The sequence below is a fragment of the Haliotis asinina genome, chromosome 11, assembly GCF_037392515.1.
Source record: "Haliotis asinina isolate JCU_RB_2024 chromosome 11, JCU_Hal_asi_v2, whole genome shotgun sequence".
In the NCBI taxonomy this organism is placed as follows: Eukaryota; Metazoa; Mollusca; class Gastropoda; order Lepetellida; family Haliotidae; genus Haliotis; species Haliotis asinina.
This window is the reverse complement of record NC_090290.1, coordinates 45,739,372-45,755,191: the sequence shown is the minus strand read 5'-3', so window position 1 is coordinate 45,755,191 and position 15,820 is coordinate 45,739,372. Positions and strand designations below refer to the sequence as shown.

The following is a 15,820-nucleotide window of genomic DNA, read 5'->3' as shown; positions in this document are numbered from 1 at the left end:
GTTGTTGATCACCGGATTGTCCGGTCCGATTTCTATTATTAATATATTCTATAACTGCTTGGGTGCTCAGGCTTGCTGACCTGGTTCACACATGTCGTATTCCAACTTTGTATGTCGATGTTCATGCTGTTGATCACTGGATCGTCTGGCCCAGGCTCTGTTATTTAAAGACCGCCGTCATCTAGCTTGAATATTGCAGAGTGCTGTGGTAAAAAATCAAATAAACCACTCCCCCATAATTAAAGGTGACTGATAGATATCCAATGTACTCCATTATGAATATCAAAACAAGATTCACTTGTTACGAATCTCGGTTCAAATGGATTAAAGCCAGAAACTGGAAGCGTCCTTGTGAACAATGTTACTGAAAGAGTTAGATTCGCTGGTGTTGCGGTTGGGGACGTAGTGTGAATGACATTATTCTTGGCCCTCCATCAAAATGCATCTTTGTTCCTTGAAGTCAATCCCAACGTCATGCAATTCGTCATACTCCCATTTCTCGTTAGCATCACTATCTACAGCCATATCTATAGGCGAAACAGTGCCAACACACAGACTGTGTTTACTGTCATTTCTAGCCATTATCATTCTTGTCATGTTGTGATATCTCAGGAGATTCGGGATGATATGGATTAGAATTACCCTGATTTAACTGATGAATCGCCTGTTTGACTTAGAAACATGATCTGACTAAATAGTCATAGTGGAGAACTTAAAAGCCTTGGAAATACTCTCAACTGTTACTTTCCACTAAGGAGTAGCCTCTGGGAGTGATATGACAGCAAGCACCATACTGAGCATACATTCTGTAAAAACTGGAAAGTTTATCAAAGTAGCAGATGTTTCATTGGGTTTATGTTGGGTATTGTAAGAAATTGCTAAATCATGTCTTAGAAATTCACACAATTTTGTCAACAGCGACCCAAATCAAAGGTGCTTCAAGTGCCGATTTCAAAACGTTTTCAAATCAGTTTCAATGTACGATCACATGAACATTGTCGCCATTCACTTTCAGCAGGTAGATCTGGCGGATTTATGTTTTTGAACTCGTGGTTCTTTCTAAGAATCCGCCAGCGACCATATATACCTCGATTCTATTTCATTATCGTCACAAGTCCCTGTGTGGGTGATTCTGTGCAGGTGAGGCGTTACTCCAGGGTAGGCGATGTGATGGTAATCAGTCCCATGGTGGTTTCACCGAATTCGGATTATCTGACCTAAAACTTAGAACAAGAAATTCCTATAGATAAGACGACCTACTATAAATGTAGTGCCTCAACATTATCGCTTACTTCTCCCTCACAATGATCGGAACAGTCGTGTCGTCTGCCATCTTCCTGGCTCTTGTTATCTACCCTGAGTCTGCATCACTTCCGGTGGTTCCAACTGCAGTTGACAAATGCGTGTATCAAAACAAGACATACATGGTTGGAGAAAAGACGGACAGTGCGTGCATGCCCTGTGAGTGCACGCAAAGCGGTCGTATGGCTTGTATAGCGATTGACTGCTTCTTCCCGTCGATGTGTGTCGACCCTGTTCGGAAACCAGGACAATGCTGTTCGACTTGTCCAAACGGTATTTATACATATATTTCTGTTCAGCTCACATGCCAAACTTTTCATGAGGTGTAAACCTGTGACCAAAATTACTAGATATGATGGATAATTGTGTATACCCTTTAATGCCCCTGGCGTAAACTTTTATCTCAAATTATTCCATAGAATTACACAAACACACTCCAGACAAACCATCGATACCTGTGTTTCCATTACTCAAATTATGTCTTCCTATAATAACAAGCTCGTAGTTAAAATTACAATGTGAAGCCAAACACCACATTAATTATGGGCGTATATCTCGCAGAGATTTCCGAGCCAAGAATACTACTCAATGCATACTCGTATGACCTAGTACTGGAGAGTAGAGGAGCCAAATTTTCAAAGCGTTAACTGCTGGTAACTGCTTCAATACAATCACGAGAAAAGCAGAAGTTCGGTTTGGGGTTGCTGTTTTACAAACTGTCACGTAGACGTGGAGAGTTATTTTAAAACACTTGGTTGAGGATATTTTCAAAGCGTTAACTGTTGTGCTTTAATAAAATCGTGCTTGAGAAAAGTCGTATTTCGGGTTTGGTGTTGCTGTTCTAATGAAAGGCAGCATATTGATTTAAGGACGAGACTTAAGTGTGTCCCAGCAGTAGAAGTGGTCATTACTACATTAAGCCCTGTCATCATGGTACACTTTACGCCAAAGGTGTGACCTGGCCCTAATAGGCTTCCGTACTTTACGCTAACGACTTAGGTTTGTCCCAGCAGTGTTTACAAGTGGGTCATGCTTTGCGCTAAAGCCTTGCACCATACGCTTGACTGTTATTGTGAGAACCGGAGTCACGTTAAGGATGTTGCAACCGTTTTCACCTACAACCACTTCATTTGTGACAATCGTCTATTACAGAACGACCATCTGGTAGCTCTAGATCTATTGGTTTTATACAATAAATGCTTAATGCGGTCGAGTCGTAGTTAACAGTTTGGCTGTAATTAAATAGCCATGTTATAAAGTGTGTACACTGCACCTTACGTGGTTGTTAGATGAAATGCTTATCAGAGAGTTTTACTGTGACAGCTAATCCGAGAGCGTATGTATAAAAGTTAATCCGAGCTGTCGTATGCATATCAATTTAAAACCATACTTCATAACTATGGCAAGTCGTTTGGGATGAAAACGGAGGTTGCCTTTCAGATACACGTCTTACAAGGATACAAACTAATATATCACCACCTTCTGGGAGAAAATCACAAACTTTGTAAAGATGCGCTGGTGCGTCGACAAAACTTTAATGAACGTCTGTTTATCTGAACACATACTGGTGATTTGACATCGTAACATCTTATACCAGATTTCATACCCTTTGTGTATTTAAAACTTACCAACGTCCTACTAATGTTGCAGTGTTTGTATATTCACCTGTTATAATGCTACTAAAAGGTCAAGGATTTATCTTGGTGTTCAAATGTACGTTGCATGTGTGCATACTCACACGTAAAGCATCCCCTGGTTCAGTTACCATATGGCTTATATAGAGGCGAGTCGTTACCCCAGTCTAGGCAACGAAATTGTTTGGGTTTTTTTAAGTACCATGATAGTTTCACCAAATTCAAGTTATGTGACCAATATATGAAAGCAAGACTTTCCTATAGATAAGGCAACCCAGTTTCAATGGAACGTCTCAACAGTATCGCTCACAATTGTCGGAACATTCGTGTCCTCTACCATATTCCTGGGTCTTGATGTCTTCTCCAAGTCTGCATCACTTCCGGTGGATGCTGGTGCAGTTGCCAAAAACATGCAAGGAAAAGCCAAATGTTCACCTGCAAAAATACTCGAATATTAAGTAAAGGTCAAGTAGTCCATTACATTGGTCATTAATACTTGGCCCTGATGCTTGAAATATGGATATGACAACGTTTTGTCAATGAAACTTCATGACGTGTTTGCCGGAAGACCTTGAATGTTTTAATCTTGATTCAGCAACTGCTGAACTGGGATTGTTGGACGCGTTTTGAAATACACCATTGAAAAGTATGGGGATATTCCATTTTGCGAGCATACCACTAGCGAATCCGAAAGCATGTGAGAAATTTCTCTTAATTTCTCTTCTCCTGTTTCCTCCTTTACTTCATCATTTGCATCATATCAATGTTGTAAACCTGACATCCTCTACCTTCTTTGTGTTATATTTAAAGAACATCTTGGAGAGTATGAATTAGAATCTAACAATGAAATTGCACCGTCTTCAGGAAAACAGTAGCGAGCTGTGGAATCAGTCCTACATGTGACACGCAGACAAGGAAAATTCCAAACCCTTTAAGATGACTGCATTTTAGATAACTATCATTCATTGAAAGGATATATATACTGTGGCATTGAGCATTGTGCACATAAAGCAACGGTAGCGAAAAGCGAACTCCTTCAAGCCACATGTTACTTCAGGCCGTTCGTTATCTTATCTGCTTTATTTTCCTTTTCTCTCTGGTTGTTGGTCAGGCAACAGATTTCGGCAATATTCTGTCCATCTGCTATCTTCCACTGTTGACCAGGGAGGCAACCACCATAGCAACCAATAACGATCTATTCGCCATTGGTTACAAAACGTATCATGCGGGCGATTACCAAACACGGCGGTGGTCTGGACTAGTGGAATATGGACAAAACATTACAGTGGTCAATAGCATGAACACAAATCTATGTAGCTGTGATACAGTGACAAGTGCCAACCAAATGATCACCCAACGTTTTTTAACCAAAAAGAATTGGTTGCTGAAGACCAACTGCGATGCAAGGATATATGAAATATACTTCTTTTCAAAGTGAAATTTGGGTGGTTATTTGAGATTGTCAGACATACTTTTAAATCTTGTATCACATGGCCTGCATACGGGTTGTTTGTAACATGTCCATTGAGCACGGTTCTAACGGTAAATATTTAGGACCGGCGTGCTGCACGCGACTGGTCATCAGTACTTGACCATGATACATAAAATATGGAAATGACACTTTTTAAAGACTTTGCTTGATATTGTAATCTTGATTCAGTATTTTCTGAACTAGAGTAGCCAAACGCTTCAAAGAGAATCTTTTAGTGTATGAGATATTTAAACCAGTACGGTTACCTCGTGTTCATGATCAGACTCGCTGACTTGGTTGACACATGTCATCGGTTCCCAATTGCGTAGATCGATGCTAATGCTGCTGATCACTAGATTTTCTGGTCCAGACTTGATTATTTACAGACCACTGCCATATAGCTTGAATATTGCTGAGTGTGGCGTAAACCTAAACTCACTCAGTCGCGTTCATGATACTGGTAGCATGGTTTGTTTCATAGGCTGTACCCATCATAAACTCCTGCAAAGGCACATCGATTCCCTAACTGACATCGGCTAAACACATATTAAGCATACATTCAGGCCGTCACCAAGTGTTATCCATTTACCGTTTATGTCACCCTTATCGGGAGTTCATAAGCACAACTTAGATCTCTCATACTGTTATTTTGAACGTACAACTAAACATATTAACTAGAGATATAATGAACACTTGGCCATTGAGTTTATTTGCTTATAACCGTAGCTCGATATACCCATGCTGAAATATTCAGCTAGTGATCTGGGTCCACTTGCACAAAACGATGTTAGCGCTACAATTATTGTAAATCCTTAAGATCGCGATCTTAGGCTTCGGGTACAATCGCCATCCACTTGCACAAAGCGATTGTAGGCTAAGATCATTGTAAGTTACAATCAAAACTTACAATTGGTCGGAAGCAATTGTAAGGAGCTAAGATCATTGTACTCAGTAGCAAAATGGCGTCCAAGTTGGTGTCAGTTTCACGCAAATAACTAGCTATACGTTTGGGGATTTGCCTCGACACTTCAACAACACGGAGAATGCAACATCGATTTATCCTCAGAAATATCGTTATTTGCGGTAGTGAACAAAATCATTATCAAGTCGATATCATAAAGTACAATTCTCCCCCGATTCAGTGTTGGGAAAATGTGAACCTTTTCAATAACTCAAGGGCAGCTAATCTTAGTGTTTACTCAAGATGGGGGTGGTTTCCCTTTGCATATTATGCTGTTGCCGTAAAATCTGCCATGCCCAAATACAATGTATGTTATGTTGTGACATCGCAGATCTCCACATATATTTCTTTTCGGTCAATGATTTTGTTTTGTTTATCATTAAAATAATCTACGGTTGGATAACGTACAGAATTATGGGGTTTATTTTCTAATTCTAAAATCTAAAATTAAATCTGACGAGAGACAAGAGTTTTATCTATGTGTTTTAAATATAATACAGTTTTTCTTCAAACAGGAAATTGCGTCAAACGTTTTTTTTAACGAAAAGAAAAATTAATTTTTAACAAAATAGCGTTACGTAATTAACATACTGTGGATAAGTATTTAACAACACATAAAACACACACGGAATAATATCGTTTTCATATTTCCCTGTTATGCGCAACGCTCCCACCATCACGTCACTCTTTCATATCTTTACAAATCTAATGCTTGTGGGATATATTTGGGATTTTACTACAGAGACCAGATGCCAAACTATGTTTCAATGACAGCCATTGACAAATCATGGTACATTTAGGTGTTATATCATAAGGAAATATTATTGATATGTTATCTTTTATTTTTCATGATTATTAAGTCAAGACCCATGTTTGTTAATATATTTGTTTGCATTTCAATATTTTCATGAAACATGATATTTCTGTGGTTGCAGTATCACATTCTAAGTTCAGAAATGAAATAAGAATGTAGACTAATTAGAGAATAGCCCACGAAGTACCAGTGATTATACATGTTACCTTCCACGTTATCACATTTCCTTCTTCCACGTTATCACATTTCCTTCTTCCACGTTATCACATTTAGTTCTTCCACGTTATCACATTTCCTTCTTCCACGTTATCACATTTAGTTCTTAAACGTTATCACATTTAGTTCTTCCACGTTATCATTTCCTTCTTCCACGTTATCACATTTTCTTCTTCCACGTTATCATTTGTTTATAAAATTTGCAGGTGTGTGTTTTTTCATGAAACTTCTGCAAGGTGCGATTAAGGATGGAATGACACTTGTGTGCATTAACCAGTTCCACGGTTTATTTGCGCTGCATGCTATGCGCACGTGCGGACAACTGTAGACAGCAGTCGAGTTTAACAAAAATGTTCTACCACCAACGAAGAAACGAATTCGATCTTAGTTAAGATGGCGATCTTAAATCCGTGCTGTCTTAAGATCGTCTTTGTGCAAGTGGATTAGGGCAATTGCATAGTGATTGTAAAGTTGATTGTAGGGGCCTAAGATTGATCGTAACTAAGATCATTTTGTGCAAGTGGGCCCTGAACCACATAGTCTATTGTACAGACCCTGAAGCAAATATATCAAAGAAAGCCCACGCAAGTCGAAGAAAGTCTCAAGGCTCCATTTTATTATATTATCTTTTTACTATGAACTCTTTTAAATAAAATATGTTCATTTCAGAGACTAGTCTATGGACCATACAACAGTTCGTTATATCCGACTGTTCGTCACAAACGAAGTTTAGATTAATTGTTACGTCACGACATTTGAGACATCAACGCCCGAACAGGGTTTTGTCATTCTATACAAAAGTGAAACCCTTACCCTCTTAACCTATTCTACCCCCAAAATGTAGGTCCTTCCGATTATTCTATGGACACGGCCATGCATGTAGAGACCGGTACGCCAATTTGTCTGTGTTGATGTTGCAGGAAGGAACTGCAAACACGGTGATCACATCATCAAGGAGGGAGAGGTCTACAAACCCGACGCCAACACCCAGTGTAAGTGCCGCACGGAAATATTCGGTGTGAACGCCCTGGAGGCTATGTGTGTCACGTCGGCCTAGTCTGTCTCAAATACCTCAGAAATAAATCTTCTAAACTATAAGCAAGTTGTCATTTCAGATAATCAATCATGATAATGTGTCTTCAGTATTTCAGTATTCCAGCTATGGGACAGCGGTCTGTGCAGGTCTGGACTAGACAATCCTGTGATATACGTCTAGGAGGTACCCTAGTGATCACAACATTCGCTCGTCGATTACGAGTTCGATTCCCCACGCGGTTAGAGAAGGTGCTTTCATTGCTGATGTCCCCTGACGTGATATTGCTCACAGCGGCATAAAACGTGCAACACTTACCCAATTATGTTGTTGGACCATTCATTCACACGCGAGAATATGAGAGTAGAATGATACGACGAGACCGAGAACAAAGTGACGAAGAATATCAGGTAACGGATGGATTATTCTGGTTGTAAGTGAGTTAGTGAGTGCTTGACACTGCTTTGAACAGTATTCCCCGTAACATCCCAGAGAGGTGAAATGATGCTGATCTCAGATGTTCATCACTTGGTGAACTACATACCTGAAACAATTATGTCAAGTATACCACAAGACGCAGTCTAAAAGGGTTAACCCCTGCGTCTGTTCCAAACTAGCAACACTTGCCGCTTCTAGTTCAAATAACGGCTCTCCTAGTCTGAGTGCGTTCTATTTCAAAATATATAAAATATATGTTCTAAATTAAAAAGCAAAAGAAACGCAAGATTCGAAAAAAAGAGAAATAAATTAAAACTAAGCGTTCATATGTATGTCTTCCATTCATAAACTTGACCAAAAGCGTATCTTTTGCTGTTCAGTATATTTCTATAGCGCCAATCATATATATTCACATCATACTGTATCACATTAATGCTTGATACCACAGAAAATTATTACTCAAGTACTTTCCTGCACTCAGAAAAATATTTTATGTTACATTATTTTTATAAATTACAGAAAACACAAAAAACGATGTCGAGCAATAAATCTACAACTGTACAACAATAATGTTTTATTAAATCAATAAAACATCACTGAAACCTAAAGAAACAACCGACACATCGACAACCTAGACAACCATCGACAACCTAGACAACCATCGGCAACCTAGACAACCATCGGCAACCTAGACAACCATCGACAACCTAGACACCCATCGGCAACCTAGACAACCATCGGCAACCTAGACAACCATAGGCAATCTAGACAACCATAGCCAACCTAGACAACCATCGACAACCTAGACAACCATCGGCAACCTAGACAACCATCGGCAACCTAGACAACCATCGGCAACCTAGACAACCATCGACAACCTAGACAACCATCGACAACCTAGACAACCATCGGCAATCTAGACAACCATCGACAACCTAGACAACCATCGACAACCTAGACAACCATCGGCAACCTAGACAACCATCGACAACCTAGACACCCATCGGCAACCTAGACAACCATCGGCAATCTAGACAACCATAGACAACCTAGACAACCATCGACAACCTAGACAACCATCGACAACCTAGACAACCATCGACAACCTAGACAACCATCGACAACCAAGACAACCATCGGCAATCTAGACAACCATCGGCAATCTAGACAACCATAGACAACCTAGACAACCATCGACAACCTAGACAACCATCGGCAATCTAGACAACCATCGACAACCTACACAACCATCGACAACCTAGACAACCATCGGCAATCTAGACACCCATCGGCAACCTAGACAACCATCGGCAATCTAGACAACCATAGACAACCTAGACAACCATCGCCAACCAAGACAACCATCGGCAATCTAGACAACCATCGACAACCTAGACAACCATCGACAACCAAGACAACCATCGGCAACCTAGACAACCATCGGCAACCTAGACAACCATCGGCAACCTAGACAACCATCGACAACCTAGACACCCATCGACAACCTAGACAACCATCCACAACCTAGACAACCATCGACAACCTAGACACCCATCGACAACCTAGACACCCATCGACAACCTAGACAACCATCGACAACCTAGACAACCATCGACAACCAAGACAACCATCGGCAATCTAGACACCCATCGGCAACCTAGACAACCATCGGCAATCTAGACAACCATCGGCAACCTAGACAACCATCGACAACCTAGACACCCATCGACAACCTAGACAACCATCGACAACCTAGACACCCATCGGCAATCTAGACAACCATCGACAACCTAGACAACCATCGACAACCTAGACAACCAACGACAACCTAGACACCCATCGACAACCTAGACAACCATCGACAACCTAGACAACCATCGACAACCTAGACAACCATCGACAACCTAGACACCCATCGGCAACCTAGACAACCATAGACAACCTAGACAACCATCGGCAACCTAGACAACCATCGGCAACCTAGACAACCATCGACAACCTAGACACCCATCGGCAACCTAGACAACCATCGGCAACCTAGACTACCATCGGCAATCTAGACAACCATCGACAACCTAGACAACCATCGGCAACCTAGACAACCATCGGCAACCTAGACAACCATCGGCAACCTAGACAACCATAGACAACCTAGACAACCATCGGCAATCTAGACAACCATCGGCAACCTAGACAACCATCGGCAACCTAGACAACCATCGGCAACCTAGACAACCATAGACAACCTAGACAACCATCGGCAATCTAGACAACCATCGGCAACCTAGACAACCATCGGCAACCTAGACAACCATCGGCAACCTAGACAACCATCGGCAATCTAGACAACCATCGACAACCAAGACAACCATCGGCAATCTAGACAACCATCGGCAACCTAGACAACCATAGACAACCTAGACAACCATCGACAACCTAGACAACCATCGGCAATCTAGACAACCATCGACAACCTAGACAACCATCGGCAACCTAGACACCCATCGGCAACCTAGACAACCATCGACAACCTAGACAACCATCGGCAATCTAGACAACCATAGACAACCTAGACAACCATCGACAACCTAGACAACCATCGGCAACCTAGACAACCATCGGCAACCTAGACAACCATCGACAACCTAGACACCCATCGGCAACCTAGACAACCATCGGCAATCTAGACAACCATAGACAACCTAGACAACCATCGACAACCTAGACAACCATCGACAACCTAGACAACCATCGACAACCTAGACAACCATCGACAACCAAGACAACCATCGGCAATCTAGACAACCATCGGCAATCTAGACAACCATAGACAACCTAGACAACCATCGACAACCTAGACAACCATCGGCAATCTAGACAACCATCGACAACCTACACAACCATCGACAACCTAGACAACCATCGGCAATCTAGACACCCATCGGCAACCTAGACAACCATCGGCAATCTAGACAACCATAGACAACCTAGACAACCATCGCCAACCAAGACAACCATCGGCAATCTAGACAACCATCAACAACCTAGACAACCATCGACAACCAAGACAACCATCGGCAATCTAGACACCCATCGGCAACCTAGACAACCATCGGCAATCTAGACAACCATCGGCAACCTAGACAACCATCGACAACCTAGACACCCATCGACAACCTAGACAACCATCCACAACCTAGACAACCATCGACAACCTAGACACCCATCGACAACCTAGACACCCATCGACAACCTAGACAACCATCGACAACCAAGACAACCATCGGCAATCTAGACACCCATCGGCAACCTAGACAACCATCGGCAATCTAGACAACCATTGGCAACCTAGACAACCATCGACAACCTAGACAACCATAGACAACCTAGACAACCATCGACAACCTAGACACCCATCGGCAATCTAGACAACCATCGACAACCTAGACAACCATCGACAACCTAGACAACCATCGACAACCTAGACACCCATCGACAACTTAGACAACCATCGACAACCTAGACAACCATCGGCAACCTAGACAACCATCGACAACCTAGACACCCATCGGCAACCTAGACAACCATAGACAACCTAGACAACCATCGGCAACCTAGACAACCATCAGCAACCTAGACAACCATCGACAACCTAGACACCCATCGGCAACCTAGACAACCATCGGCAACCTAGACAACCATCGGCAATCTAGACAACCATAGACAACCTAGACAACCATCGGCAACCTAGACAACCATCGGCAATCTAGACAACCATCGGCAACCTAGACAACCATCGACAACCTAGACAACCATCGGCAATCTAGACAACCATCGGCAACCTAGACAACCATCGGCAACCTAGACAACCATCGGCAACCTAGACAACCATCGGCAATCTAGACAACCATAGACAACCTAGACAACCATCGGCAATCTAGACAACCATAGACAACCTAGACAACCATCGACAACCTAGACAACCATCGACAACCTAGACAACCATAGACAACCTAGACAACCATCGGCAACCTAGACAACCATCGGCAACCTAGACAACCATCGGCAACCTAGACAACCATCGACAACCTAGACAACCATCGACAACCTAGACAACCATCGGCAATCTAGACAACCATCGACAACCTACACAACCATCGACAACCTAGACAACCATCGGCAATCTAGACACCCATCGGCAACCTAGACAACCATCGGCAATCTAGACAACCATAGACAACCTAGACAACCATCGACAACCTAGACAACCATCGGCAATCTAGACAACCATCGACAACCTAGACAACCATCGACAACCAAGACAACCATCGGCAATCTAGACACCCATCGGCAACCTAGACAACCATCGGCAATTTAGACAACCATCGGCAACCTAGACAACCATCGGCAACCTAGACACCCATCGGCAACCTAGACAACCATCGGCAACCTACACAACCATCGGCAACCTAGACAACCATCGGCAACCTAGACAACCATCGGCAACAACCATCGGCAATCTAGACAACCATCGACAACCTAGACAACCATCGGCAATCTAGACACCCATCGGCAATCTAGACAACCATCGGCAATCTAGACAACCATAGACAACCTAGACAACCTAGACAACCATCGACAACCTAGACAACCATCAGCAACCTAGACAACCATCGGCAACCTAGACAACCATCGGCAACTTAGACACCCATCGGCAACCTAGACAACCATCGGCAACAACCATCGGCAATCTAGACAACCATCGACAACCTAGACAACCATCGGCAACCTAGACAACCATCGACAACTTAGACAACCATCGGCAACCTAGACACCCATCGGCAACCTAGACAACCATCGGCAATCTAGACAACCATCGGCAATCTAGACACCCATCGGCAACCTAGACAACCATCGACAACCTAGACAACCATCGGCAACCTAGACAACCATCGGCAACCTAGCTACATTGAGTTTATTGTCATCGGTCCCTGCTGGACATTAGGTATGGGTGTTGTTACAGACAGCTCGGTGGGCGGGGCCGGACTGCTGGGGGACGAACTGGCACCGACAGGTTACATCCCCGTCCGTGTACGTCTCACCCTCCTTGATCATCTTGTCGCCATGTTGGCAGTTTAGACCTGTAGGTAGAAGCGACGAATGAGTAATGCGTTTTCGGAAGAATTTCTCTCACGTCAGGTATTGACCTGGAAACAAATTATAATACCTGGTGAAAAACAAAGTGGGGAGCTGAATCAGGCATACTGTTTTTCAATGAATGTGTCATATATGATATGTTCTCCACATATCCACCTTTTAGGTGAGGTAGTTTAGTTGTCCCATGTTTTCGCTTGTCACGCCGAATACCAGGGATCGATTGAACTCCCACATCGGCAGAAGCCCATTTCTGGTGTGTTCAGTCTAATGAAAAGTTGATAAAAGCAGCATAAATTACACTCACTCACTCACTCACTCACTCATTCACAATCACTCACTCACTCACACACTCACTCAGTGAAATAGGTAACGTGGCATGCGAAGTCTGAAAGAGGTAATTTGCGATACCTGCACATAAACAGACCTCGCTTTTCGGTACGCCAAGCCCAATTCTCGCAAATTATCCTAACTCATTCAAGCTATCCGTCTAAATATCACAACTCTTACCATCCGGGCACTCCCGACAGCACTGAGAAGACAGATAAGCTGGGTTGACGCAATGTGTTTGAGCACAGGTGATGTACACACAGCTAATTGTGCGACCTTCAGCACACACACATGGCTCGCACGTGCTCTTCAGGAAATTCTCTCCGATGGCGAAGGCCTTGCTTCCATAGTAACAGGTAGTATCGGGGTCGAGGGTCGTCAATGGAGACCCGAGGCAGGTTGCTATAATTCCACAACAAGCTACCCACGCTGCTCCATGCATGATTCCAATGGCGTCTGTAGTTTACTGCAATCCTGTGTTGAAATGATCCAGATAGATAACAAAGTATTTCTGAATCATTGGAGACCAGCACTAAGACTGGCTCGGTGCTAAGATACCCTTGCACGACACCCTAGGCCTCAGCGATCTTACGTCTGTGCTAAAGTAAATGCCTTATGATGACCAAAGTGCTAAGACGGTTTTGTACATCGACGCCCTGGAGTGGTAGCTGGTGAAACATCCTGTATCAGACTGCAAAAATAAAGCACAAATATGAACACAGACGACAGAAAATGTGTGTTTATGCATCACAAGGACAAACACGAAACGCCAGAGGTAACGCTACCTCCTACCTCTATGAATTAGTTAAAAGCTATCAAAGATATGTTAGAAGATATTAGTTTATAAGAAAGCTTACAACACGGCTTTATGCAAATCACCAAATGAAAAATCTCAAATGCGTCCATATTTAGGTGAAATGCATCATTCTCAGAACAGTTGAACTGTCCTATTTTCGACCATGTCGAAATAACAGTGATTTACATGTCTAAAATAAAGATTGAAGCAAAATTGAGATAAAGGTAAACCATTTAAGGTCACAATTTGTAACTATTAAAACAAGGAAAACTGTTGTTGGTGCCTAAAATTATAGGATTTTAGTCTTTTAATATTTTCAACCGATTTACATTAGTGAAAACAAGTAAAACGTATCCTTGAAAAGGTGTTTAGGCACATCATATCCATCATATTCGTAACATCATCTTCGTAAACGTTCCTGGTGTTTCTCTAATTCTCCCTTTGATTCAAGAAGATATGCAATAGACTGACTGAGTAAGTGAGTTTAGTGAGTGAGACACACTCAGCAATATTCCAGCTATATGGCGGCGGTCTGTAAATAATCGAGTCTGGATCAGGCAATTCAGTGATCAGCAGCATGAGCGTCCATCTACACAGTTGGGAGCCGATGACATGTGTCAACCACGTCAGCGAGCCTGGCCACCCAGTCCTGTGGTCTTGCGTCTTACGGCAAGCATAGTCGCCTTTTACAGCAAGCATGGGTTGCTGAAGACCTATTCTACCCTGGACCTTCACGGGTCGCAATAGACTGAACCTTACATGTCTACCAACCTTAGTTATCAACCTTAACTTAAGGTTAACCTTAGTTGAAGTTGTTTCGTGCAACGGGGGGCTAACCTTAGTAAAGGTCTAAGGTTGAAATCTTAGAGATAAGGTTGACCTTAAAGATAAGGTTGTTTTGAACAACGGGGCACTGGTGTATAACCTGCTGCAATACGCCTGACGTGATACTGGAGCCATATTCCGACTGAATACTCCAAGACCAAGCAAAAAGTGAAGACCTCAATACGGACCTAACTTCCACAAGGTGTAATCTCTGAGAACCTGATGAGAGTATGCATGCACTGGTTACCAGACCATCAATGATGGCCCTGCTGAAGTAGCCGATGTTTTGTTAGGTTCGAGAACCATTTGACATACACGTCAGGTTTTGCACAAACTAACAAAACCTAGCTGAAACACGTCGCCGGACACACCAACTGGAATGATTCAGAATTTTGTCACAAGCAACCCATATCGAAGATGTTTCCTGGTCCAAACTCAAAACATGGTTTCAAATCAATTTCGAAATACGTTCTGATGAAAACCCGTCTTCTATTATTACCAGGCAGATATGGTGGATTTGCGTTGCTTACCAAGCTACACGCCTTTCCTTTATTATCTTCCTAAGAACCCATTACTGACCGCATATCCCTCGATGTTATTTAGGCATCATTACAAGCCTTTATTTGTGGGATTCTCTGCAGGTGAAGCGTTACTGAAGCTTAATCGTTTTTCCAGAACCACGATGACCACACTGGTTTCGCATTTTCTGAACAAAAAATGGAAAGGTAACCAAAAATTCCTGACGATAAGACAATTTACTATAAATGGAACGTCTTAACTTGATTCTGACACCTTGCACAGAATGATCGGAACAGTCGTGTCGTCTGCCATATTCCTGACTCTTGT

At 42.6% G+C, this 15,820-nt stretch overlaps 1 protein-coding gene across 1 annotated transcript; it reads right to left on the bottom strand.

Annotated features, from left to right (window-relative positions):
* Positions 1-12,870: 12,870 nt before the first annotated feature.
* LOC137255467 (uncharacterized) lies at positions 12,871-13,795 on the bottom strand. The gene is made up of 2 exons (XM_067792903.1): positions 13,534-13,795; positions 12,871-13,010 (listed from the first exon to the last, which is right to left on the bottom strand). The coding sequence occupies exons 1-2, from the start codon at positions 13,793-13,795 to the stop codon at positions 12,871-12,873; spliced, it is 402 nt and encodes a 133-aa protein (XP_067649004.1).
* Between the last annotated feature and the right edge of the window lie 2,025 nt (positions 13,796-15,820).

Excerpts from the sequence above, each read along its gene's own strand:
- LOC137255467 (XM_067792903.1), bottom strand. The coding sequence starts at position 13,795 with ATGCATGGAGCAGCGTGGGTAGCTTGTTGTGGAATTATAGCAACCTGC. Across the intron at positions 13,011-13,533 it reads CTGTCGGGAGTGCCCGGATG|GTCTAAACTGCCAACATGGC; the intron begins GTAAGAGTTGTG and ends TTCTACCTACAG.